This window comes from Panicum virgatum, chromosome 5K (assembly GCF_016808335.1).
Source record: "Panicum virgatum strain AP13 chromosome 5K, P.virgatum_v5, whole genome shotgun sequence".
Taxonomy (NCBI): Eukaryota; Viridiplantae; Streptophyta; class Magnoliopsida; order Poales; family Poaceae; genus Panicum; species Panicum virgatum.
Window position 1 is genome coordinate 2,675,287 of NC_053140.1, and position 27,006 is coordinate 2,702,292.

At 46.2% G+C, this 27,006-nt stretch overlaps 5 protein-coding genes, 1 non-coding gene and 1 pseudogene across 8 annotated transcripts; 3 read left to right on the forward strand and 4 right to left on the reverse strand.

Annotated features, from left to right (window-relative positions):
• Positions 1 to 412: 412 nt before the first annotated feature.
• LOC120705653 lies at positions 413 to 1,992 on the forward strand. The gene is made up of 3 exons (XM_039990108.1): positions 413 to 644; positions 1,090 to 1,166; positions 1,711 to 1,992. Exons 1-3 carry the CDS (start codon positions 486 to 488, stop codon positions 1,904 to 1,906), a joined length of 432 nt encoding a protein of 143 aa, XP_039846042.1. The 5' UTR covers positions 413 to 485; the 3' UTR covers positions 1,907 to 1,992.
• A 5,760-nt stretch (positions 1,993 to 7,752) lies between these two features.
• LOC120705651 (60S ribosomal protein L11-like) lies at positions 7,753 to 10,354 on the reverse strand. Its single transcript, XM_039990105.1, has 5 exons — positions 10,191 to 10,354; positions 9,951 to 10,058; positions 9,449 to 9,491; positions 9,169 to 9,364; positions 7,753 to 8,262 (listed from the first exon to the last, which is right to left on the reverse strand). Exons 1-5 carry the CDS (start codon positions 10,191 to 10,193, stop codon positions 8,064 to 8,066), a joined length of 549 nt encoding a protein of 182 aa, XP_039846039.1. The 5' UTR covers positions 10,194 to 10,354; the 3' UTR covers positions 7,753 to 8,063.
• Positions 10,355 to 10,404: 50 nt separating this feature from the next.
• TRNAE-CUC lies at positions 10,405 to 10,477 on the reverse strand. Its single transcript has one exon. It is a non-coding gene; the product is annotated as a tRNA-Glu (tRNA).
• Positions 10,478 to 10,791: 314 nt separating this feature from the next.
• On the reverse strand, positions 10,792 to 12,276 carry LOC120705652. Its single transcript, XM_039990106.1, has 3 exons — positions 11,933 to 12,276; positions 11,371 to 11,631; positions 10,792 to 11,142 (listed from the first exon to the last, which is right to left on the reverse strand). The coding sequence occupies exons 1-3, from the start codon at positions 12,009 to 12,011 to the stop codon at positions 10,967 to 10,969; spliced, it is 516 nt and encodes a 171-aa protein (XP_039846040.1). The 5' UTR covers positions 12,012 to 12,276; the 3' UTR covers positions 10,792 to 10,966.
• A 401-nt stretch (positions 12,277 to 12,677) lies between these two features.
• LOC120705649 (WD repeat-containing protein 53-like) lies at positions 12,678 to 16,868 on the reverse strand. Of its 3 annotated transcripts, none has more exons than XM_039990102.1 (11): positions 16,661 to 16,863; positions 15,706 to 15,802; positions 15,541 to 15,602; positions 15,364 to 15,420; positions 15,147 to 15,203; positions 14,501 to 14,557; positions 14,322 to 14,364; positions 14,092 to 14,169; positions 13,473 to 13,803; positions 13,257 to 13,404; positions 12,678 to 13,133 (listed from the first exon to the last, which is right to left on the reverse strand). In XM_039990102.1, exons 1-11 carry the CDS (start codon positions 16,805 to 16,807, stop codon positions 13,044 to 13,046), a joined length of 1,167 nt encoding a protein of 388 aa, XP_039846036.1. In that variant the 5' UTR covers positions 16,808 to 16,863; the 3' UTR covers positions 12,678 to 13,043. The 3 variants fall into 3 exon arrangements, 1 of the variants encoding a protein (XP_039846036.1); XR_005688032.1 differs by having other exon boundaries at positions 12,680 to 13,133; positions 13,257 to 13,360; positions 16,661 to 16,868; XR_005688031.1 differs by having other exon boundaries at positions 12,680 to 13,133; positions 13,257 to 13,373; positions 16,661 to 16,868.
• A 1,587-nt stretch (positions 16,869 to 18,455) lies between these two features.
• LOC120705646 lies at positions 18,456 to 21,387 on the forward strand (annotated as a pseudogene).
• Positions 21,388 to 22,679: 1,292 nt separating this feature from the next.
• LOC120705645 (G-type lectin S-receptor-like serine/threonine-protein kinase SD2-5) lies at positions 22,680 to 26,478 on the forward strand. Its single transcript, XM_039990097.1, has one exon. It carries the CDS (start codon positions 23,690 to 23,692, stop codon positions 26,186 to 26,188), a length of 2,499 nt encoding a protein of 832 aa, XP_039846031.1. The 5' UTR covers positions 22,680 to 23,689; the 3' UTR covers positions 26,189 to 26,478.
• The last annotated feature ends 528 nt before the right edge of the window (positions 26,479 to 27,006 follow it).

Below are 27,006 nucleotides of genomic sequence, written 5' to 3' on the forward strand. Positions count from 1 at the left end.
CGAGCTTCCATTGCAACAAGTCGGTTCATCTCACAGATTTTTGCAGTCAGATCAACAGATTTTTGGTAGTTGATCCAACTGTGGTGTTCGTTGTTTCACCAGCAGCAAGCTCATCTCATCGGCGCGCGCTACTTCAACAAGGGCTACGAGGCGGCCGCCGGTAAGCCCGTGGACGACGCGCTCAGGACGCCGCCCGACGAGAACGGGCACGCTATCCGCGGCGGGGGGCGCGGCGCGCGGCGGCGCCCCGCGCGCGCATCGCGGCTTACCGCGTCTGCTTCCTCCCTGCTGCACCGCGATAGGTTTGCATTGGTAGGGAGGGTAACAGTGGGCCGCGAAAACACTGCTTCTGGGCCACAACGGCCACAATAATTGATTTTTGTGGCACCTGCACTTTGACTTGGAACTCACGCAACACACGCCGCCAAAAGCTCTCGCGGAGCCGGGACGGAAGACGAAAAGGTTCTCGAGGGAGAGAGAGAGAGATGGCGGCGCTGCGATCGGCATTGGCGAGGGCGATGGTCAGCCGCCGCTCCTCTGGATCTTCGGCGATCGCGCACCTGCTGGTCGGAAGAGGGCTGGAGATCAAGCAAGTTTTCCGCCATGCGGCGCCGCCGATTCATCCCGCGGCCATCCGTAACCTGGTGAGCAGCTAGACATCACATACTTGGTGCTTATTGATTTCGATATAGCCTTGCATTGGTCTTTTCACCCTTCTAGGCTTCTACAGATCTGGGCTCATGAACTATGGGAAACCCTAATCTTGAGTAAACCCAACCCACAAATCCGACTACTAACCTCGCGCAATCTATGCAAACAATGCCCTCGATCATGCGATTTCGACAGAAAATATGTTTGCTACGGTTTGTTTGGATAGGCACCATGTCGCTACGGTTTGTCTCGATAGGCACCCGGCCATAAGGTCCTGATTGGACGATTAGCCGCGAGTCCGACTAATCGGGATTTCACGTAGTCACCTCGGTACCGACTAGGACGACTAATCACGATTATATAGCCGGACGACTGTATAATGTTGCTCCACCTTCTAGTATTTTAATCTTCTAGTATTAATCGGAGTGCTTGTTGCAGGGCTGTCGGCGTTTCTCAACTGGTGTTAGGGATCCAGCAGGCAAAGCTGAGAGTGGTCTGCTCATGTGGTGGCAACGGTGAGTGTACAATAATATACTGCAACATTGCTAGTTGTTTATTTTGCAGAATCACAATTACAGTTGTGAGTTTCTCTACATATTTGAGCTTTGTTTTTTTTATGGTATAGATTGATAGATAATTGGCAATTAATCTCACTTACAATATGCCTCTTTGGGTGTGTTCATGTACTTATTATGCGAACTACACCAAAATATTTCAGAGATTATTCTATTATTTTTAATCAGCCAATTATACTAATACCTTCATATTTGCCCATAAGGATGAACAAGAAAAAGAAAAGCAACATGATAGAGTATATTTGCACCCTGCACCGTGACTTCTCTCCAAATATTTTGCACTGGCAGTAATTATCTATTATTTGAAGATATGTAAACTAGTTGAGACTAACCAATGTTTTTTAATATAAATCATGGTATACTAATCACGATTCATTATCATTGTGGCATTGATTATTTTATCATAATATTCAGTTCTTGTATATGTACAGTTTCTTTACTAATTTTAGCAAGTGCAACCATTAATTCTCTCCCCTTTTGATAGGGCTAAAAACCGTGTGAAGAATGCCAGTATGGAAGATAAGGTCAGGGTTTTGTTTGTGTATACACTGGTCGTTCTTGGGACACCGGTGTTCTATGTGGGGATGGAGACGGCAACGGAGCTCAGCTCTCTCGCCAAAGCGTATATGTTTGGAATTGTACTTTCGTCTTTCCTGTTGTCTGTTTGGTCTACTATATAATAATATAGATCTCTTTGTGGAGTTGTATAGTATGTTTGGAATAATTTCATCTGTACCATCTTTTGATGGCTAGCACTTTTCATGCACATCAGCCATGACAATGACGTGTATGCCTGTTACTTCGGTGGGAGGACGACATAATGGATGTGATTCGCGTGGTATAGTCTCAAGTGACATCGGCCATGTTTGGATGAGGGGTGAAAACGTTTCGAGGAAAACTTTTTGGTACTTTGACCACCAATTAAAGGTATTAAATAAAGCCTAATTACAAAATTAACTCCATAACTATGGTACTGTAGCAGTTGCTCTAACTAATGAGGCCTTTGACCGTACGATTAGTGAATAATTGAGCGCGGTCACTGTAGCATCACTGTAGCCAATCATGATGAAACTTGAGTCATTAGATTCGTCTCGAAAAATTACACTCATCTCTGAAATGGTTTTGCAAATAGACTTCATTTAGTACTCCATGCGGACATTCGTCTTTTTGTGAAATTGTGATTAGACTTGAAACCAAACATGGCCGAAACCAGAGTCGCCGTATCGGTTGTAGCACCCCTAATTAAATGCATGTCTCGGTGCTCCAGTGAAGTCTGGACGTATTTACCTATGATGACTTAAGCCAGGGAATGTGTTTGGATTGTTTTCTCGAGGGGTAGATTCTCCCATAGTTGTAGCACTTCGTGAGGCTGGGCATTGGCAGGCCTTGGTGGCATAGCGTTGTTGTCGCAGTAATTGTGCATATATATATGTGCTATCTTCATGTACAGCCGGCGGTCTATGTGGTGAAGACGACAATGGACCTCTCCTGCGAGTGCCGCCAGTGAAGATATGAAGAGGAAGATGGTGTGGTTATCAGGTGGCCGGGTAGGGGTGTAAATTGGTATTTTTTAGGTGCACCTCCATCTCTCTTTAGTTCAAAATTTTGTACAAATTCTTTGAAGTGGAATTCTATTTTGAAAAAATAGTACAAACTTTTGGACTAAAGAAGGTTGGAAGTGCAACTAAAGGTCACCTAGGGTGTTGAATAATATTCAACATCCCGACGGTGCTGCCCCTACTCCGGCGAGTAAAATTCACAGCCTATCACTACTGATAATTACTACCCCACTAACGCATGCTATATTCATCAATGCACAATCTGATCTGACGACACGCACAATGTTTTTGGAAATAAGTTTTGCTCGCTTCAGTACAGTTCACATTGCATTGTGTTCAGTTCAGTCCACACATTTGGGTCTGTGCGGCCGTGCAGAGGACAGCTGATGGCCATGTGCATCGTGTTCAGTTAAGCCGTAGCGAGGTCAACCATTTTCCCGTGATCTATTGTATCTGAGGCAGTAATGGCATACTTTTTTGAAAAGGAATCGGCAAGAGTTTTGTTGTTTTCTATTAATATAGAAGAGAGTGAACAAAACAAAAGGTCTAGACCGAAAAGAGAGAAAAAAGGTTGAGCTTTAGCCTACTCTCCAAATCATAAATCTACGATTTCTACAGTTTGTCATAAAAAATTGCTAAACTTAACTTAGTTGAAAATATTTGCCACACTCCTTTTTAGGGTTATTACTATTATTGATGCAGTTTGCCGGGAAAAAAATCTTGTCACAACTGTAGCTGTAATCAAGAACAGCTATCTCAGTTGATCAATCTTGACTTATCCTTAGGCCAGTCTCAGTGGGAGTTTCATGGATATAGATATCTAGACTGAGAACTAGATAATCGTGCCAGATGAGTTTTATGGTGATGAAACTCTCCTCACATTCCATGAAACTCCATCGTTCTCTCTCCTTATCATGTCAGCAAAATTGATAATATTTAATGTCATGAAACTCTCAATAAAACCCCCACTGAGACTGGCCTTAGACGTGGCAAACTAAAATATGCCCTAAACACAACAAATCCTAGGCATCGGTCACGGATCAAACAAGAAAAACCAATGTAAGAAACAGTGGGCTAAGATATTTAGCGAAAACTCTTCCAAAAAACTAAAAGAGCTAAATCATTTAGCGAAATGATAAAATAATTAATAATTACATATAAAAATAGAAGCACTATTGGTATAACATTCTAATATAGACTTAACACGTCTCTTGACTACCTAACTGTGTCTGTGCTGTTTTGTCTATGGTCCACCCTAGTTATATTGATTGTTTATTTCTTTCGACTACATATTTAGTGGGCATAGCGAATATTTATTACCACTAAATTCTATAAAAACTCCTTTAGCAGACAAATATTGCATAGCGTAGCGGTAAATCTCCTGAAAAACTATTAACAGACTATTGCAGGTTATCAACGGGCTATTTTATATATTGAGAAAAACTGTTTGAACTGAAGGCGACTCGTGCAAGGCAGGAGAAGAAGACCTGCGGACGTAGCTGGGCCGTCCTGGGCTAACCGATGGGACAACTGGGTATACGACCACTAAAGTGATTGATTATCTGGCCCATGCCCATAGCGACCTCACCAGAGTTGTTTGCGAGAAGGAAAGCGATTTATGAAAATTTATTTCAGAACCCTCTCTCGACTCACAAGTTCATAGTGAAGTTTGTTTCAGACTTGGAGATTCTAAATGTTGAGCTAAAGGAGCATCGGGCGGGGCATCCTGCTGCTCCCAGATGGCTGCCTCCCCCGGAGGGATTGTTGAAGATTAGTAATGTTGACGCAGGACCTGCTTCTACGCTACCTGGTGATTGCTAGTGACTGCCAATGTCGTCAGAAGCATCAAAGGAGAGGCGATGGGACCTTATGGCCAGATCATACAAGAGATCAAGGCAACGGCCAAGGATTTTCAGTCCATCTATTTTGTTCACGAACGTCGTGAATCGATTATGGATGCTCATAGTTTGGCTAGACCCTCTTTGCACAAGGATATCGGGCAATTGGCATTTGTAACTCGTACTCGGTTCAGAATCAATAAGAGAGTGTCGGGTTTTGTTAAAAAAAAAACTACTCCTTCCGTTTTAAATTATACTTCCTCCATATAAAAAATAGAAGTCATTTAGGATAGCGACACGGTCTCCAAAGTATAACTTTAATCGCTTATTTTTATAAAAATATTTATTGAAAAGTGATATATGTATATTTTTATGAAAGTACTTTTAAAGACAAATCTATTCATATGACTTTCACTTTTTCAAACTCAATAACTTAAAAATTATTCATGATTTATATTCACAATGTTTGACTCAAATCTTATCCAAAACGACATCATTTTCTTATACGGAAGGAGTAGGTTGTTTGACTTTTGTGGACCGCTCGTCTTATTCAAAAATTTGTATAAAATATCACTTCTTTTGTTGTATGTTGCTTTATTAATACAGGATCTTCAAGAATGACTTAAATTTAGCAATATTTGCATAAATTTTTCGGATAAAACGAGTGGTCAAATTTAGACTAAAAAAGTCAAATGAACTATAATTTGAAATGGGGTAGTAAACATTATTGCCACTCGATGGCACCATCAGAACACACGAGTATGCACCTCCCAAAAAATGTGTTGCATTAACGACGGATTGAAAAAATGGTAGGCAGCAACTCAAGAGACGATCGAACAGGCATCATGCTAAAAACAATTCAGCTTTCTCCTACGATGCCACCGATGAGAGCGTGCAGCAATCAACTCAACCGGACCTGTACAAGGGGAATACGCGGACGCGGTGGTAGAGCGCGGCGAGCTTGCCGTTGTCGCGGTGGAGGCTTGTGAGCTTGACCTTGTCACCGCTCACGAGGTTGTAGCGCAGCAGCCACTGGTTCTTGTTGACGAAGATGGAGTCGCTGCACGCGCCGGCGAAGTCCAGCGCCATCTCGTGGCCCCACAGCATGTTGAAGTAGTACGCCGACAGGTCGTCCACCACCGCCTCGTGCACGCGCCGCCACGCCCCGGCGGCGTCCATCGCCCACACGCCGTGGACGTCCTCGACGCCGTCGTGCGGGAGCATGTTGGCGCTCTCCTCGTCGCGGATGTCGAACGCGCACAGCCGGAGGTGGCCGCCGGCAGACCCCAGGGACCGCCACACGCGCCCCTTGGAGCCCTCCGCCTCCGGCGCACGTGCCGACGCGGATCCCCGGGGAGGCAACGCCGAGGCGCCGCGCCGCGCCCTGCGCGCCGGGCGGGTGCGTCGTGTCCCACCTGCCCGTCGCGGACGAGAAGGTCCCCACGAGCAGGCGGCGGCGGCGAGCGCGGACCAGGAGCACCACGGCGAAGGAGACCCGCCCGGTCGCCGCGTCGAGGTCGTAGTGGAGGCCCGAGGCCGTATCCCGGGTCGGCGGGATGGGTGGCGGCGGGAGCGCGAGCCAGCGGTTGGCGGCCGGGTCGCAGACGTAGTAGCTGGTGCGGCTGCGGCCCAGCAGCAGCCGGCCGTGCGACGCCACGAAAGAGATGTCGAGCAGGGGGGCGGTGCGCTCGAAGAACACGGCGGCGTAGTCCTCCGCCTCCGCCTGCAGGGGCGGCGTGGCTTCCTCGCCAGGGACGTCCGCATCCGTGGACTGGTCCACCGCCGAGACGTCCGCCGGCTGATCAGGATCTTCAAGGGCTTCGCCGTCGCGGACCTCGTCGACGGCGACGCCACTAGGCATTTCATCAAGCTCTACCAGGGCGTCGTCGTCAGAGTAGAGACCGCCGAGTATGAAGTTGTCCGCGGCGGTGTCACAGAGGTCAGGGGTTGGAGGCTTGACGGCCTTGTAGTGGTGCAGCTTGGAGGTGTACTTGGGGTCGGTGGGCACGAGGGTGAGGTGCGTGTACCCGATCTTGCGCCGAGGCTGGAGGATGAGCGCGCGGGGGCGGTCGTCGAGGAGGGGCAGCGGCCGCGGGGAGAGGTGCCGGGAGAGGAACGCCGGCCCGGAGACGATCTCGCGTCACCGCGGGCACACGGCGGTGAGCCCGTACGCGTCCTTGGTCGGTAGGCGGTGCAGTATGTCGGAGACGACGCCGTCGTCCAGGTGCGGCGCCACCGCGGGTGGGGCATCTCCGCCGCCGCCGCCGCGCGGAGGGATCGCTTCCGCCGCCGCCATTGCACGCCACGTGGAGCCAAACGAGAGCTGATCTGGAGTTCGGAACGGCCTCTGTTTAAATAAATTGGAAAAAGAGTGGCGGTTACGTAATAAACTGGGGTCGTCAACTTAACGGCGTCTCCTTTTGTTTAGGAGCAGATCACGCTTGCTTTTTATTTTAACATGATCTGCTTTCCTCCTGCAAAGGCTGCATAATTCCTATACACTGACATATACATTGGTAACTATCAAGAAGGAAATGATGTAGCTGGCCATTGGCCAGGATGATGCCTAGGAAAAGATGTTAGTTCTGGTCCTCGTGAAAATTTGATTTGCTGCTGATTTAAAAGCTGATCAGGCTTCCGCCCAAATAACTTAATTGATGTGGATATGGCACATTCTAGGTAGAGCTATGCAACTAAACCATAAATAAGCAACATCTCCCAATTACCAGTATGGATCAAGTTCCACAAAGCTTTCCGCAGATTGAACTGATATAAACTAGGGAGTCTTTATCGGGAATGCTTGAGCAGATAGATGCCAAGGTTCAAGAAGACTTGCAGTACCGAGCAGCTTGCCAAGTGCTGCAAAGCTGGAAATGCGGGAGTATAAATCATGAACTGTTTAGAGAAAAGCAATTCAACACACAGCTGTATCTTTCGATCACCTCATCACAGTACAGCAATCAGTGAGATCAAACTTCCTAAGGTGGGAGCAGAGGGTCCCGATCTGTTCAGGTACCTTCTCATTTGGAAGGCAAGGCATGCTGAATATCTGAACTGAAACCTGTGTTTTCTATGCTGATGCAGTGGTTTCAGACCGAGCACAGAGAGAAGACTATTAGCTACAAGAAATGAGCTGCATAATTCTCATGCTTCATGTTCTATTTAGCACAACTGAGTTCAGGTTCAGTTTCGGTTGAACGTCTCAATTATCTTAGCACAATTAAGTTCAGGTCTATCTTAGCACCATTCTTGTAGCAAACAAACGCTATTTGGGCTTATCCAACAACAAAATAAGATGAAAATACGGGGCACCCTAAAAAGGATCCAACTCCAGTACAGGCAAAACTGACAATGCATTTGGTTTCTTCTAGTACAAATCCAAGCACCGGATAAACTTAATTGACTCGAGCTCTAAAGAGGGGGCTAAGGTCTTGTGAAACTTAGGAGGTGTTGGCTTGGGCCTTGTTGAGGATCACACCCTCGTACTTGACCTGGAACCACTTCATGGCGTCCTCCTTGGTGACCCTGTGCTGGATACCAACACAGGACTTGCACCTGCGGCGGCGGGCAACACGGTACCCGGCACGCTCAAGGACGATGTAGAAGTCCATGCCATAGATACCGGTAGATGGGTCATACCTGAGATAATGCAGCAGAGAGATTGATTATTAATCATCAACAAAATGTAGCACTTCATTAAGTAGAAACTAGCCAGACGGGGGTAAAAGGAACCATCAACTCCAAATGCCCAATATGTTAGGTGTTCTGAAATTCCTAATTCCTAAGGGAGGAGGGACTAGCCACAGACACAAACACGCAATCCCACATACGCGGACAGTAAAGACAACATCAATACAATGTTCTACAGATAAAAATCAAATGAGAATGGCATTATATGCACATCTTAAATCAATGAGATATTCCAGGATACAAATAAATTGTCAAATAATGACAACACAACAAAATGTCATGCGCATCACAGTACTACAAATTTGACCATTGTGGGTACTGGACAAACATGCTAACTATGGAATAAATCAGAGACAAGATGCCAGACACACCCGAAGAAAAGCATTTTGATTGTCATGGACTTGAGCTAACATGGCAACCCTGCTACAAGCCCACACTAGATTATAACCCTGCTACTGCTACATGAAAAAAAACCCAGATGTCATCAAATTCATTATGACCTCCAAAATAAACTTGGGTACTTTATTAGATAAGGAACCGTTCCAGTACATATAAAGACCAAAACGAAGTTCTTGGCATAAAAGGGAACTCCATGGTTATGTGATTGGGTCATGTTTAGCACATCAGCAAATGGATCAAGCTAACCAAAATCTTCTTCATAGCAGATTTTCAAACTGTGTTAAGTCGTCATAGTGAGTAGCAACCAACATGCTGCACACATGAATGCAAAACTGCATGCTACTTCCTCTACTTAGTACTAACAGACATGCAACAATACCATCAAAAAAGCACCCATTCGCAGAAACAAATACACTACGCTTAAATCAGTGGAGATCAGAAATGGGATAGTCTTACTTGATGCCAAGATCAATGTGCTCCTGGATACCAAACCCAAAGCAGCCAGTCTCACTGAAGTTCCTCCTCAGCAGCTCATACTCCTTGACTTTCAGGCCACTCTCCAGCAGCTGCATCGCCTTCTCTCCCCTCACTGTCACATAGCACGCAATCTTCTCATTACGCCTGATGCCGAACGACCTCACAGTGTACCTCGCTGCAATATCATAACATCATCGGTATCAGCACCATCAACCCAAACCGCAAATCATACTTGCATATCAGGTTTAAGAAAAATCACCCTTGGAGAACACCGGTGACTGCCCACTCAGCTGCTCGAGTACCTGATAAACAATAACTGTAGGTTAGAGAAGAGCCAATGGTGAAAATTGTGTCAACCAATGTAGGTTAGAGAAGAGCCAATGGTGAAGATTGTGACAGTGTTATGCATAGAGATGCCAAAGCAATTGACGATAATGAGCAATCTAAATGAAACAATGCGAACAAAACATCTAACTACAACTGATGTGACAAGCAATCGTACTGCTAAGCATTTGGTTATGGTGAAGACAAACATAACACAATATAAGATTGGACAGTTTGAGGAGTGGAGGTTAACCTACAGCGCAGAATTAATTACAATAGAAAAACAGAATGAAGCACATCTAGATGCGATTTAGACATACTGCGATACATATGCTGGAGTAAACCATGTAAGCATGGACCACAAGCGCAGAGCAAGTATATGAATTAGCACGCATAACCTACTGCGAACAATGTATTCGTGGGGAATGGGCGAATACCTTGGCGGCGCGGGTGAGGCGATCACCGCTCTCGCCGACGGAGATGTTGAGCACGAGCTTCTGAACCTTGATCTCCCGCATCGGGTTCGACTGTTTCTTCTCCGACGCCTGCAATCGCAGCACCAAAACCGAAACCAACCCACATCGTCAGAACCGCAGAGACGCGAGGGTCGAACGACTCGTTGAGAAAAGAGAATGGGATTGCGTTGAGTGCAGCGCATCTCATGGCGGCGAGCTCACCATGGGGAGATCTGGGAGGCGACCGCGAGCGAGGTGAGAGGGTTCTCTGCAGCGCGGTGAGGGGCGGCGGCGGCGGCGGAAAGAGGAAGCTTTGTAAGGAGACAAGGAAACCCTAAATCCTTATGTTGTGAACAATTACGTACTTGACCCCGAGCAATGCAGTGAGGGGAGGGGTGCTTTGGTAATTTCTTTTCGACGGATGGGCAAAAAAAGTTTCCGTTGCCGGGACTCGAACCCGGGTCTCTCGGGTGAGAGCCGAGTATCCTAACCAGCTAGACTACAACGGAGCTGTGAGAGTCTTCAACAGGTGAATGTTTATATATTTAAATAACACAGCTGAAAAATGAACTGAATGTTAGTGATCAGAAGCTATTTGCTAGGGAAATTTTAGGTTATTTCGAATCTTTTCTTTGCTTTAATGTTTATGAGGAGGATATATCCTGACTTATGTGAACTGCGTAAAAGGTCTTGGTACAGCACTGATGTACGGTGAAAGTTTTAGTGGAAAAGGATTGGCCAAGGTTTTCTTGTATTGGTTTAAATTTGTTTCCTATGTGTGGTCCCTGTAGTACCACTAGCCTGCAAGATCACATTATACAGCTTATTTCTATAAAAAATACAGCGAATCATGCCATATATTTCTTTAATCTGGTAAAATCTCATCATACATTTGAAGCGACAATAAGAACTTGTGTACTCTCGTCAGAGTCAATCTAGTCTTGCACAGTTCCAGTAGGTCCCTAATATCTGCTTGCTCTTGATCATGGACAATCTTATTACATGACAACCCCTTTCAAACGATCAATCAGCTCACCCTTTTTTAACTTGGAGTAACCCCTCATCCTTCTCGCTCTGGCCAGTTCCCTCAGGTCAGCCATCTTCATCTCCTCCAGATTTATCATCCTTCGTTGTTCCTCTGAAAAATCATCGGCGCCACCATCTCCATCCATGCCTTGCGAACAGTTTACATCACGATGATAAGCAGATGTGATATTTAGAGAGCTTAAACAAACAGCTTGTGCTTCGGTTTATAACTATGGTTGCAGCTTGATTAATGAGCTCTAATGAGTCGCAAGTCAAAGTGTATTACACATCACATATGCCCATTTCAGAGTGCAACTCCAGCATCGTTCTGCATAGCATGTAAAAGGTTGAGATCTCAATGCTATCTACTACATACCATAAGATTGCTTCCTCTTGTCAACCTCTTCGAACAGGTCAGGCAACGGCTCCCTCGCCCTCCTGGTCCTGGACGCTTTAGGCGAGCTCTCGGCAATGGAGGTCTGAATGTCTCTGAAGAAAGCAATAAGCTCCTCCTTGCTATGCTTTCTGACCGCGTCCGGCAGCGCAGCCCCGTTGGCCTCTGATCTGATGACGCTGACGGTCGCGCATGGTGGGCGCTGAAAACCTTGCCGCGGAGCAATAGGGAAGAGCAACCCATCTGCAAGTTCCACCAAGTTTAGTGGCGGCACGAGATACAGTATTACAGGCTTCGGTGTCGCTACTCGCTACACTTTTGATGTGCTGTTAACTGCAGTTTCGTATCAGGTGTTGATGCATAAATGAAAAAGTTTATTCACGACTTTTTTTCGTCTTCAGTTTGCCATAGAGAGGGATGAGAGAATCAGATGCTGCAGAGTCAAATTTCATTACGAAGAAAGCTTCAAGAATACCAAGTACCAACGATGGCAAGAACTCAAACACATACAAATTAGCAGGTATAAAATGCTCCTTCCACTCACCTTTCTGAAGCGCAAAGGGTGCTGCAAAGGCGGTGTTGCGCAGAGGGTTTGGAGAGATTTGATGATGCGGTAAGAGCATGCTTCCCGTTTCTTCTTTCTCCAAAGATGAGCAGAACTGTCCTCCAACGGAGACCTGCTTCTTGTTCTCCTTCCCTTTTTTTGTTTGAGAGAGAATGGAGACCTGCTTGGCTGCTTCTAGCCTTCTATCCACTTCCTCACCACACGCAGAAGAGACTCGAAAGATGATTCAGACAAGGAAACTGCAGAACGCCCTCCACAAGAGAGAGAGAGAGAGAGAGAGAGAGAGAGAGAGAGAGAGAGAATTCCTGAACTATTTTTAGGAAAGACTGAAACGTCAGTAGAGGCCCCCTTTGTTGCAACTAGTAATATGGGGGGGCAAAACGGGGAAATGGGCGACATAATCCAGAAAGCTATCCATTACCAGCAGCAGCAAGGCACCAACCAACCAACCCAAACTGCACTCAGAATCACGGCATTTCGCGGCCAAATCTTAACTGCAACTCGTTTGCAGCAAGGCAAGGCGTGCATCAGAGATCATTCTGAGATAGTCAAACAGGCTTCTTAATTATACTGCTGACAAAATATGAGTGATTTAACTGCAGTTATTCATGGTAGCATATATAAGTACTCCCAGCAACTAGCATGTATGGTGTTCCAGAACCATATTGCAATCTATACGATCAAAAGGATAAAACACATCTCAACATCTTTTTGAAAAATCATGCATACCATAACAGCACACAAAGGTTTTCCTTGAAAATCAAAATTTCATTTCATCATACAACGAAGATATACATGCCGAGTCTAGCTAGAAGCCTGTGGAGGTACAAAAAATATCACAACGAAGTAAGATCTGTCTCGTAAGAAAATAATAAATAGTTTAGCGGCTTCATGCTATCCTGCAACTGATATTGCAAAGTGCTAAACAAAAATCTTGAGCTATCGACTCAGAGAAATATCTGCTGCAGGCTTGGCATCATGTATCTGGAAACCGGAGTCAGGACCAACTCAAGACAGACAGACCAGACGGCCAGGCAACATTCGCTACCTCAGAAAATTGTCCAACAAGCTGATGGCCTCATCAATCTATCTACCGAAAATTGTATACTTTGACCACCTTGGATGTGTCGCACACAATCAGATTATCTGAGTCGGTTGGGGTAGTACACAACCAATTTACCTGCAAAACAATTATTGAGCCAAAGAAATCCATTTTTTAAAAAACATATATATTTTGTTCTGAACTGTGCACGTAATTAGCCAGAAACTATAGTTCAAAGAAAAATGAAGATCTAATTCTGACCTTTTTCTTTACATCAATATCCAACACCAATTCAGCATCGCTGTTTGTTTCAGAAGAAAATCCTTTGGACCAATCCCATATCTTCACTGATGAATCATTGCCGCCTGAAACAAGGAACTTTCCTTTCTCACCAAATGCAGAAAATGCTCTGTTAAGCAGCTGATTAGTTTCTTTTTAAGGAGAGATGTAAGTGATACATCAATAGAATGGACTTACACACAAGACACAGCTGCAGTATGGCCACCCATTGTGAAATCAAGATGTATCCTTTCCACTTGACATTGATTACTGCTTCCATCTCCAGGTTCAGTTCTTTTTGAACTCATTGTTGATGTTGCTAGACGAGGAGGTCCTTTCGATTTAGAAGGTGCCAGTTCATATTCGAGATCAACTACATCAACAGCACCATCGCCCCTTGCAACAGCACAAACTTTGTACAGCCCACCCAAAATGCCTTCTTCAGAAACTGCTAGCGAATGAACAAAAGCAGGGTTCAAACATTGCCCTGCACTCCCGGAAGAACTGCCATTTTGTAATTCAGGTGATCCTGAAATTCAATAATAAATTACTGTGTTGATTGATCCAAATTGGAAAGTATTTTGAGGTGAAAAAAATACCATATACAGCTATGTAATAGATCAACATACTTTTTTAGCAAGGTGAGTCCACTTTCTAACAAACAATAATAAGGGTCAATTGACCATGCTTAAAGCAAATATATTATATCCATTAGGAACTGTTAGAATATTTTATTATAGAAGACACAAATATAACTTGGAGCCACTTAAGTAATGCAAGCTATTCACAGGCATTTAATATAAAGTAACAGATGTACCGTTATCAATAGAAAATAGCGTTCGCCCTTTGGAAAAATCCCACACAGCAAGCTTCGAGTCAAGGCCACCAGTGATAGCTGCCAAATGAAACCTATCTTTAGCGAGCATGAAACACTGAAAATTTCAGCATTAAAGAATACAAGAAATTTTTCTTGTATTTGCTCCCTAATAAGTTGACAAAACAATGAAACAAGACTACAATATGAAGCCAAAAAGATGTAGAACTAACCTGTCCAAGGTCTCCAAGGAATGAATTGTACAGTGCTGCAAATCTGTACAAAAACCATTAAGGAACAACTGATATACAGGTTGCATGAAGATGAAAGCATAGTACAATTTAAACATAAAATGGTACTGCTATTCAAATAAAAATTATTGAAAGCATCCAGTTACACTAAATAAGGATACACTTGTGTGGGCTTCCCTCAATCTTTTATACAGGCATTTCTGAATGGTACTGACAATCTGCAAAATGAAACGAGGATCTCAAGAAAAATCATTAAACAGGAGTACAGGACTGGATAGGCGACCAATGTGCTGCACACTTCTTTCTTCTAACTTGAGAGGAACTCATTCTACTGTACTCAAGTTCTCAAACTATCAATCCACTTCCGATTTAAGGTTTCAAAATGAAAGCGGAAATAGATAAGCCAGTAAAATTTGCCCATAATGACAAAGGTTTCTTATATAATAGATAAGCCAGTAAATAAGCCCATAATGACAAAGGTTCTTACAGCAATCTTATTTGGTATCCTAAGATGCACAGCTTGTGCCTAACTTTGGGTGCATTATTTCTGTCATTTTGGAAGTAGAATATTTCAAGAACTGTGATACAATATTTTTATCACTTAAAGCTGCAAAAACAGTGCACCACTGAATTTGTTTTACACTTTTACTGGCCCTGAAAAAGAAACTTTTTCACCATTTTCACACTACAATGTCGAAAATAGCCAACACCAAAATCACACAATGGTGTTTCGTATTTGTTAAAAAATGATAGAAGCAGCAGTAGTCTTCAACATTTATGCGCATACACTTGCAATGTACTCAATACCTTAACATCCCCACTGTCATCTGCAGCAGCAAGAAAACCTTTAGAGCTGACAGCAATCTGCATCAAAAGTGGAAGTATCATATTCTGAATCTTTAGCCCAACTCAATATCATCATGAAACCATGAACAGAACTGTATAAGAAAGTTTACATGGTGACAGCAGCAATTCATTCTAAATAAAGAATATTTTGTAGTAGCAATGTAGAATAGCACGCTACCTGATTGATTTCATCTCTATTGTAGTTATATGTCTCTAATGGCTTTGATTGAGGTCCCTACAAGAAAATCACTGTAATCATGTTACTGACAAGAAACCAAGGTACATGCAACATAATAGTAAAGTCAGATCATACACCTTCAAACTATAAGGAAAAAAAAATGGACGCTGAACCTACCATACGAACATCAAAGGACAATATTTCATTTCCAGCAGAGGCATACACGAAGTCTTCATTTCCTACATGAACAATAAAATTTAATTAAAGATGTTTACATGCCCACCAAGTATTTGATTCAGGGATGTCCATATGAATATAATCGGATTTGGAGGGCTTACTGACCTGGTTTAAAGCAAATTGAAGAAATTGGCTTATTTGCTGCTTCAATGGTCAGAAGCACATCTTTGGTGCGCAGATCAAACCAGCAAAGACATCCATCCTAAGGTGGTAGGAGAAGTCATGACAACATGAGAACTAATCCAAGGGGCAGACAAATAAGAGGGGCCAGATAGTACGAAATTATATGATTAAGATATTGCAAATTTGCAGTAGAATCACCTTCAGTGAGGAATTATACAAGGAATAAAGGCCTACATAAGGAAATCATCTAATAGCCTATGAACACAATACCACAATTTCGCAGCATAGTGATCAAGTCAACATTGATACTTTGTTCGCTTCTCTGCGTACCCGGTACTTTCTACTGCCTGAAATTTTTTATCCCTCCCAATTGATACTTTCTACTTAGCATGAAACTTTTGATGATGTGATAGAGGAATAGCCAAAAACTCATGGTGTTGCACAAGGTTGCTACCAAGTAGTTTACTTCCATGAAGACAATGGCCACGGTCATTGAACACTAAAAATTTATCCGCGCTGCTAATTGCACAATGATATTGCCATTCAGCGCATCTGCAGAATGCAAGGAGGAACCGCCCACAGCGCCAAAGCTCAACTTGCCGTTAGAGAAGCAAAACCATTATATGCTGGCGCATGGTTTCCTCACCCAGTTTGGCAGTGACAAAAAAAAAAACAATAATCTGAACCGCTCCCTGCTTCAGATCAAGGAGCGCCGCGCCGCACTGAAGCTCAAAGGAGCACCCAGAAGCCAGTGCCCATGAGGTGTTCGACTCGTGTCCTCAGTGGAAGACAGCATGCCCAATCGCCCTGCGACTATTGGCAGTTGGAGGAAACGCCCATGGACCAGGGCTCACGCACAAACTCCCAAGCGGGACGCCGGTTCTACGGCACAATCTTCTGGGAGGAGTAGAGGACCAGCGTGAGCAGAAACGCGTACCTCGCCGGCGGACGCGACGACGCCCGGGCGGGCAGAGGACGCGACGCAGCAGGTGACGGCGCCCTTCTTGTGTCCCCGCAGCCGCCGGGGCTTCCGCCCCGCCGCTGCCGCAGGGACCGCCGCTGCAGCCGATTCAGCCTCCGACATGGCGGCGCGTGGCTGGTGAAGTCACGGGGCCTCCTTTTCCCCCGGGTCCCCTCCGGGCTCCGGCCCTCTCCTCCATTCCCAGAAGCCGAACTGCGGGGAAAGGAGCGCGGACCCCAATTGGAAGGCCCAGATCCCCTCATTTTCGGTCCAGTTTCCATGCGGGTCTAGCGGGCCCGGCCCAATGTGGCTTCCATTCGATCACCCAACTCCGGTGGCTCCGGCCCAATGCCACAATGATGATGATTTTTTCCCTCAAAAAAATGACACAGATGGACCTAGCAGTGATTTCTACCCTGTACTGTGATTTCTCTTCAAATACACTATCAAAAAAAAAAAGATTTCTCTTCAAATACTGATTAATCTCACCTAATTTACAACTCTTTCAGTGACGCGTAACGTTCCGCTGTGCATTGACCAGTACTGGCCTTAAAATCAACACTACATCAAGCTGTAAACTTGGTGGGATTAACCGGTATTTGAAGAAAAGTCACGTTATAGTTTACAAACCGAACCGTTGGGAATAATTCGTTTTAAGCGGTTTTGAAGATGGTTTTATATGACATGATGATGGCACGTCACCCATCCTTGCTGAGTGCGCCGCACATCCCAGCTAAATTTCTGGCGCCACGTCACCAACCAGTACGCCAAGCAGGGTAGAGGAGGTTGGAGCTGCGGGACGCCGCTTGTGGCGTGCCGAATGGCAGGGCAGCTCTCCCTCGGCGTCGGCGGCAGATCACCACTTCACCAGGCTGCTTCGCCGGCTTGCCTGCCGTTCGCTCTGCCGAGGGAGCACTGCACGGTCGTTCGCAAGCCGCAGGATCGATCCTTCTCGCTGTCGAAGCTATGGCCGTGTGGCCCGCGTCCTTTGTGCGTCCTCCGTGTGTGTGTGCAAGCAATGCAAATTTATAGCCACAGGAACATATACAACAGCTGTTTAGTTTTTCAGGAAGGATCTGCTGAGGTCCTGCGCTGGGTATGCCAAGCGAACAGTGCGAGCTGAGGAATGAGCAGCTAGGAGTATTCTTTTGGATCTTCGATGATTCGTCTTCATCAGCACTCGTCCGTCTCTGTTCAGGCTGCAAAGTTGCACGAGATGCATATGGTCTCCTGCCACGTCGTCTCGAACCAATCTGAATTTTAAGGGATTCGAGTCATCGAGGGAGGCAATGTCACAGGGGTGAGCGTCTCGGTGTCTGCGTCTGTTTCGAAAAAGAAATCCAAGGGGGAAGGAGCCACGAAGAAGCTGATTGAGCGTCTCGGTGTCTGGGTCTTCTGACAGCTATACCAAATATCACTGTGTTCGGCTGGCTGGTGTTAGTGGCTGGTGCTGATTTTTTGTGAGAGAAAAATACTGCTGGCTGACTGGTGCTGGTTTTGTGTGTGAGAGAAATACTGTTGGTTGGATGCAGTGAAGATGAAGCGAACGGAGTGACTATAGTTTAGTTTGCTCTCAGTCAAAGTGATGCTGATTGGAGACAATTGATAATAGGTTGCACTTGACTCAATAATTTTGGTGGCACCCCACTCCGATCGGTTTAGTCGTTGGATAATAAAAGCACGCCAAAGACGAATGCTTCTATGTCAATTGTCAGTCTACAATGATTTGGGTCGTTTCTCTCACAGCTGCGCAACAGTACTAAACCCCAACGTGGCCATATGGCGGACCAGTCCCCCGTCTTCCCCTCCAGACGCCGCGCGCCATCTTTCTTTCCTCAAGAGGACCCTAGAGTTTCACCTTGCATGAGAGCCTACATGAGAGCATGGCTGCTCTAGGCTTCCTCCTCTTCCTCTTCACCAGCACTTGCCTAGCCCTCCAGACCTGCTGCGCAGCCGGCTCGCTTGACCCTTTGCCCTCGGCAAACTTGTCCACCGTTTGGATCAGCAGAGTGCCTGACCAAAGCGATTATGAGAAAGCCACTTACCCTTCGGTCCTCCGCCCCCTTGCAAGCCCGGACTACCGTGGCCTGTCCTTCGGCGCTGGATTCTGCTGCCTTTCCCCATGCAGCACCTTCGTCTTCGGTGTCTATGCCATGGCTTCCTCCGCGAACCAGAGTTCCACCTCCAACGCCTACTTGTATGGAGCAGGAGGACACCAGGTGCTCATCGTCTGGTCCGCCAACTATGATCGGCAGGTCCGGCAGAATGCAACCCTCAACTTCACCGGAGATGGTGATCTGGTGCTCCGGGATGCCGATGGTAGCCTCGTCTGGTCCAGCAACACATCAGGCCGGTCTGTTGTTGGGATGAACATGACAGAGGCTGGGAACCTGGTGCTCCACGATCAAGACAATGTGACGGTGTGGCAGTCCTTCGACTACCCAGTGGATGCTTTGCTCCCCGGCCAAAGGTTGCTCGCCGGGAAAAAACCTCACTCCCGTTATGTCTACCAATCTGGCGACTAGTCATCATCAGTTCTATGTCACCCTTCGTCCGGATGGAGTCTATGCTTTTGTCGGGTATCGAGAACCACGACTCTACTACACAAGTACTGTATCAGAGACAAATGAGCTGCAATACATGACTCTCATGAACGGGAGCTTGGTGGCTTTTACTGTGTCCAGAGATGAGGGATATCCAATAGAAAACTTCGAAGCATCTCGATCGCTTCAATGTGTGAGGTTGGAGTTAGATGGGCATCTCAAGCTGTATGAGTGGAACTTCTATCAGTGGGTGGTAGTACAGGATGTTATGAAGCTAGACCAGTGTAACTACCCATCTGTTTGTGGAGACTATGGTATCTGCACCGGTGACCAGTGCACCTGCCCGATGACAGCAAGCAGTACAAGTGGCACTTACTTCAAACAACTGGATGACCGGAAACCCAATCTTGGTTGCGGCCTCAACACACCAATATCTTGCCAACCTATAGAAGATCATCAACTGGTAGCAGTCAGCAATGTTTCTTACTTCAACTACATCGATCAGAATGCTGGACTGCTCACTGATGAAGAGAGTTGCAAGAAGGTCTGCTTGGGGAATTGCTCTTGCCAGGCTGCTCTGTTTCGGTATGACCGAGACCCTTCAAATGGCACGTGCTTACTTGTATCAGAAGTCCGGTCATTGGTCGGATCTTCATCAGGCTTGGCATTCCTGAAGGTACAAATCACACATCCACCACGGTCAGGGAAGAAAAGAGTTGTTCTACTGATTGCAATTGGCGGGGGCATTGCTGGCCTTCTGATTGCAATTGCCTTAGCGATCATGAGATGGAGACAAAATAAAGAGGAATCTGATGAGGATGAGTTCCTTCAACTACCTGGAATGCCAACAAGGTTCACTTTTCAATCGCTCCAAGAAGCAACCAAAAATTTTAGCAGTAAGATTGGGGAAGGAGGGTTTGGCTCAGTCTTCAAGGGAGAGTTAGGCAGTCAATTGGTTGCAGTAAAACATTTGCACCGAGCTGCACAAGGAGCAAAGGAGTTCCTTGCTGAAGTCCAGACAATCGGCAGCCTTCACCACATCAACCTGGTAAGGCTAATTGGTTTCTGCACTGAAAAAGCACACAGGCTATTAGTCTATGAGTACATGCCAAGAGGATCTCTAGATAGGTGGATCTACAATGTAGATAACAAAGCGCCACTTGATTGGCACATGCGGCTCAAGATTATAACTAATATCGCCAAGGGTCTATCTTATCTTCACGAGGAGTGTAGGCAGAGAATAGCTCATCTTGACATCAAACCTCAAAACATCCTCATAGATGACAACTTTGATGCTAAAGTTGCTGACTTTGGGCTGTCTAAACTTATAGACAGGGATCAGAGTCATGTGGTTACTAGAATGAGAGGCACACCTGGATACATGGCTCCTGAATGGTTAACATCACAAATTACCGAGAAGGTTGATGTCTATAGCTTTGGTGTGGTAGTCATGGAGATCATCTGCGGCAGAAGAAATCTAGATTATTCCCAACCTGAAGGTAGCATTCAACTCATCAACTTGCTGCAGGAGAAGGCAAAGAACAATGAATTGGATGATATGATCGACAGGAACAGTGAAGACATGCATATACACAAGGAAGAAGTGATTGAGTTGATGAATCTTGCAATTTGGTGTCTACAGAGTGACAGCCATAGAAGGCCTGCTATGTCGTTGGTGGTGAAGGTCCTGGAAGGAGAAAGGCAAGTGGAACCAAACTTGCAGTATAACTTCTTTGATCTAAGCGCTTCGATCGCTGTTCCAGTTGGAGGGACCAATTTGTCAACTCCGCCTATAGCATCAGGGCTCTCTGTCCCAAGGTGAACAGACAAAATTATTGGCAGAAGGTTACTGATCTTGAAGTAAGTATTGCCTTTATATGGTCTACAAAGTAATTACTCAATATCGGGTGGATGTTGTCCTCTAAAAGAATAAATTGTATGCGTGAACTTGTCAGAGTATAGTAATCTGAAACATTAGCATTGTGATTACATGTTTACATGAGTATGCACTAGGCGTGCAGGTAGTGACCTTCCGTCCCTGTAAGACTTGAGGGCTCAGTTACATGTGTCAAATGGGCATGAATCCAGAACCGAACCGAAAGAATATTATGATTTATAAGCAAGAAGTATATTTATGGTGATGCCACCAACCATTTTCTATTCAACAATTTCTGCTTAGATGCAGCAGAGGGAAGAGAGAGGACACATACGAGTGTTTGTGCTGTTGAATGTCAGGGCAGCTCTCCCGCAATGGGAGCAAGCCGTGGCACGACGCTATGCCTTCTCTGCTTGTTGCGCCCCGCTGCCGCATTTCACCGAACAGGTGGTCAGCGAGCACAGGGCAACCGGTTGCGGTTGGGATGCCCAGGCTCATCCTGCGCAATGAAGGCCACGATCGCGGCAGGCACGCGTGAGGTGTGGGTAGTTGAAGAGTGCGCCGGTGCCGCGGGCACAGGCTGCTGGCGGCGAGGGGTTGGCCGGCCCCCTGCCCAATCGCGGCCCCGCGAACAGAGGAAGGGCAGGGCGTGGCTGGGCAGCTCTGCCGCGAGACGATTGCTACCTCCCTGACGTGTGGGCCAGCCGCAGCCACTGGCAATGAACTTGCTGCAATTGTCTGGTTTTTTTATTCGAAGGAGAAGCATTATCTGTTTTGCACACGGCAATTCACTTTCAGTACCTGCGCGCGGTATGCCAAGCGGCCAAGCCAACAATGCGAGCTGAGGAATGAGGTGCCAGTGTTCTTGTGAAGCTTCTTCTTCTTCTGTTTATAGAACCACCACCATCCACACGAATCTGTTCAGGCTGCAAAGTTGCACGAGATATGGCATTGTGTCCCGTCGTCTCGAAACGGCAGGAAAACCGGCACTAGCAGGACGCGGTCACTGCCTGCTGGCGCACGCAGGCAAGAGCAACAAGAGGCAAGAGGTACAAGTCTGTGTGCATCCCAGGGGGCCACACGAGGGGATGGAGGGCTAAAATGTAAAAAAAAAATCTTGTCAATTTATATTAAATTATTAATGACAATCTTATCCCTTCTAATGGACGGTTAGATCTTTTCTATACTACATACTATCAATTGGTAGTATTGTACACCGTAAAAGACCCCAGGGCCCGCTTGGTGGCTTGTTTTCAGCTTCAGCCGAGGTAGTTAGCGATTTGGTCATGGTGGAACTGGAATGGGCACCATTGTTAGGCGCTTGAAAGCAACTGCTATGCTTGGTTGCTCTTTTGAGCTGTTGCGTGTCGTAGGTAGGTCTTCCCTTTTTAGAACTAGAAGAAATTTCTTGCTTTGATGCAAGCAGTGGAAGGTTCAGAATAACAAAAATCTTACGCTATTAGCAGCTCAGATTTTCATTGTACCCTGCAATCAGGCACACTAATCAATGGACTAGGAGCAGTGAGAAAATTATAAAGATAGAGTCAAGTCTACCGAGGGAGTTGTTTTCAGTTCAATTATGATGCTGATAGTGCCATAGTGGACAGTAGCAACAGCTTTACAGGTCAGTCAATGTTTGGTCGCCATCAAGATGAATGGGCCGTGTTTAGCATGGCAGCGGCCAAATAAGTCAGATCCAATTGGTTTGCTGGGCAGTAAAAGCATAAAGCACGCAGAAACCCGTGTACAAAGAATGACTGACGAATATGGCAGTCGCCGTCTTGCAGATGACTTTGGTCGTTTCAATTGGCAAACCAGTCCCATGTATTCCTCCCCGGATGCACACATCTTTCTTTTCTGAAGGGGAGCCTAGCGTGAGAGCTTGGCTGCTCAAGGCTTTATCCTCTTCATCTTCAGCACTAGGGATTGTCTAGGCCTCCAGACCTACTGTCAACTCGACTCCCTTGGCCCTGTACCCTTGGCAAATTTGCCCACACGTTTGGACCAGCACAGTACCCGAGCCCAAACCAGGTGGTTATGAGCAAACCGCTGACCCTAGCCTCTGACTACACTGGCCTGAACTTCGCTGCCAGTTTCTGCTGTGTTTTCCCATGCACACTTTCATCTTTGGTCTATGCCATTCTTCCATGACAGATGAGATCTTCACATTCACTTGATCTGGTACGAGCAGTGGTGCCGTGGAAGCTCCGGAATAATAACCTTGATATTAAAATCTCATCTTATGATTGTGCCCCGATAATTAACCAATCTGGATTGCCAGGGATTTGGAGGGGCAAGGATATAGCCATGCTGGACCCAGTGATGATTGAGGAAAGATACGAGTCAAGTCTTCCAAGGGCCACCAAATAGCAATATACTGTACAGTTCAAATTGTGATGCCGACTTTGGAGACTAAATGAGAGGTTGCAGGTAATTCAGGAGTATTTTATTTTGGTCGACATCGACACCACCATCAATATCAGTTCGTTAGTGACCATATGGCAAACCAGTCTCCTGTCTTCCTCTCCAGACGCCGCCATCTTTCTATTACCAAGAGGAGCCTAGAGTTGCACCTCGCATGAGAGCATGGCTGCACTAGGCTTTCTCCTCTTCATCTTCATCGGCACCTGTTTAGTCCTCCAAGCCTACTGCCAAGTCGGCTCGCTTGGCCCTGAACCCTCAGCAAGCCTGTCCACCGTCTGGACCTGCAGGGTACCCGACATAGGTGGTTATGAGCAAGCTGTTGATCCTTGGCTACTCCGCCCCCTCACAACCCCAGGCCACCTTGGTTTGTCCTTCGGTGCAGGATTCTACTGTATTTCTCCATGCGAGACCTTCATCTTTGGGGTCTATGCCATTTACACCGGCGACCCTAGTTTGTATTCTGACCCCAACGAATACGAACTTGTTGTACGAGGGCTCGTCGTCTGGTCTGCAAACTGTGACCGCCAGGTCCGGCAGGATGCAACCCTCAACTTCACCGGAGATGGTGATCTGGTACTCCGGGATGCCGACGGCAGCCTTGTCTGGTCCAGCAACACATCAGGTCGGTCTGTCATCGGGATAAACATGATGGAGTCCGGTAACCTGGTGCTTTTCGACCACCACAACGTGACGGTATGGCAATCCTTTGATTACCCAGTGGATTCTCTGCTACCCGGCCAGCGGTTACTCGTGGGGCAAAGCCTCACTCCCAACATGTCCTCCATCAATATGACTGTTAGCAATCAGTTCTACTTCACCCTTCGTCCTGATGGAATCTACGCTTTTGCTGGGTATCGAGAGCCACAGCTCTACTACAGAAACACAGATACAATTTTTGGTTCTTATATGGGGATAGGTAGACATACATACATGACCCTCATGAACGGGAGCTTAGTTGTGGCTAATTCTGCATCAGGTGATGAGACACATACGATATATTTGTTGCAACCCTCTCAGTCGCTTCAGTGCTTGAGGTTCGAGTCCAACGGGCATCTCAGGCTGTATGAGTGGATGGATACTCAGTGGAAGGTAGTGCAGGATGTTTTTGAACTAGAGCAGTGCGATTACCCATCCGTTTGTGGAGATTATGGTATCTGCTTCAGTGGCCAATGCTCCTGCCCGATGGCAAGTAGTACAAGTGGCACTTACTTCAGACAACTCGATGACCATAAACCCAGTCTTGGGTGCATCCTTGACACTCCAATATCTTGCCAATCTAAGGAAGATCATCAACTGATACAAGTCCATAATGTTTCTTACTTCAGCTACATTGACCTGACTGCTGGGGTGCACACTGATGAAGAAAGTTGCAAGCAAGCATGCTTGGGAAACTGCTCTTGCCGTGCTGCTCTGTATCACTACCACAAAACGGCTTCAAATGGCTCATGCTTACTGGTATCAGAAGTCCTCTCATTACAAGTCCTCTCACTGGTTGGATCTTCACCGGGCTCGGCATTCCTGAAGGTACAGATTGCTCATCCAAAGAAGAGAGGTGTTCTACCTTACACACTTGGTGGGGTAACTGCTGCCCTTGTACTGTTTGCAACTGTCTTTGCTATCTTAAGATGCACGAGAAATGAAGAGGAAGCTAATGAGGATGAGTTCGCTGACCTACCTGGAATGCCAGCGAGGTTCACTTTTCAATCACTCCAAGTAGCAACCAAAGATTTCAGCAGTAAGATTGGGGAAGGAGGGTTCGGCTCAGTCTTCAAGGGAGTGTTAGGCGATCAACTGGTTGCAGTAAAACATTTGCATCAAGCTGCTCAAGGAACAAAGGAATTCCTTGCTGAAGTCCAGACAATCGGCAACCTTCATCATATCAATCTGGTAAGGCTAATTGGTTTCTGCGCAGAAAAAGCACACAGGCTATTAGTCTATGAGTACATGCCAAGAGGATCTCTAGATAAGTGGATATACAATGGTAATAACAAAGCTCTACTTGACTGGCACACACGACACAAGATTATAGCTAATATCGCCAAGGGTCTATCTTATCTTCATGAGGACTGTAGGCAAAGAATTGTTCATCTTGACATCAAACCACAAAATATCCTCTTAGATGACAACTTTGATGCTAAAGTTGCTGACTTTGGGCTATCCAAGCTAATAGACAGGGACAGGAGTCGTGTAGTTACCAGAATGAGGGGCACACCTGGATACATGGCGCCTGAATGGCTGACATCACAAATCACCGAGAAGGTTGATGTATATAGCTTTGGTGTGGTAGTCATGGAGATCATCTGTGGAAGAAAAAACCTAGATTATTCCCAACCTGTCGGTAGCATTCAGCTCATCAATTTGTTGCAAGAGAAGGCAAAGAATGGCAAGTTGGAGGATATGATCGACATGAATAGTGAAGACATGCAAATACACATGGAAGAAGTGCTTGAGATGATGAATCTTGCAATTTGGTGCCTACAGAGTGACAGTAGTAGAAGGCCTGCCATCTCGTTGGTGGTGAAGGTCATGGAAGGAGAAAGGCAAGTGGAAACAAACTTGGAGTTTAACTTCTTTGATCTAAGTGCTTTGAATGCTGTTCCGGTTGGAGAGCCCAACTTGTCAAGTCTACCTATAGCATCAGTACTTTCTACCCCGAGGTGAACATATGAAACTATTGTCAGAAATATATTAATGATCCTGCAACAAGACATTCTATGTTGTAGAAAGTCATTGATAGTGTGTTATGTTTTCAGTTTCTTTTAAAAAAAACATACTGCAAATATTAGTTTGTTACACCTTCTGATCGTTTACAAGTTGATTTAATATGATCTCTTGAAGTTCTGAAGGTAATGATTAGCCTTCTTGTAAGACCTGGGACCTCTGCTATATATGTAAATTTGAAATGAACCAAGGATCAAACAGAGAAATAATGACGCTTTGTGCACGAACTATTCATGGTACTAGCATCGTTCCCTTTCTGTACAACTGGTAAACGACTTGTTTAGATGCGGCATGCAAGAGGATACGTACGGACCTGTGTGCTGTAGAATGGCAGGGCAGCTCTCCGATCAATTCACGGCATAATTTTCAATTTTGCCTGCTCTGCTTGCGTGGCCTCGTAGTACCAGACCCAAGAAACTCGCTGCCGCATTTCGTCGAACAGGTCGGCGGCGACCCCACGGCAACGGTTGGGAAGCCGAGTTCATCCGGTAAAGTGATCGCCTCGGTCGCGGCAACGGCGTGACGAGTGCGCGCCGGCGAAGGCTGGCCGCGCCCGGCGCAGTCGCGGCGGCCGCGCAGAGGCTGTCTGGCAGTGGATAATGATGATTCTGCGACAGCACAGCAGCGACCGCTCGCGCGCGGTGTGAATAGTAGATAGCTCCCGGCAGACGGGCGAGCGCTAGAGCAGAGCAAGGGGTGGCTGGGCAGGGCGAGCCAGTCCTGACGTGTGGGCCAGCACAACGAAACCGGGCCTTGAG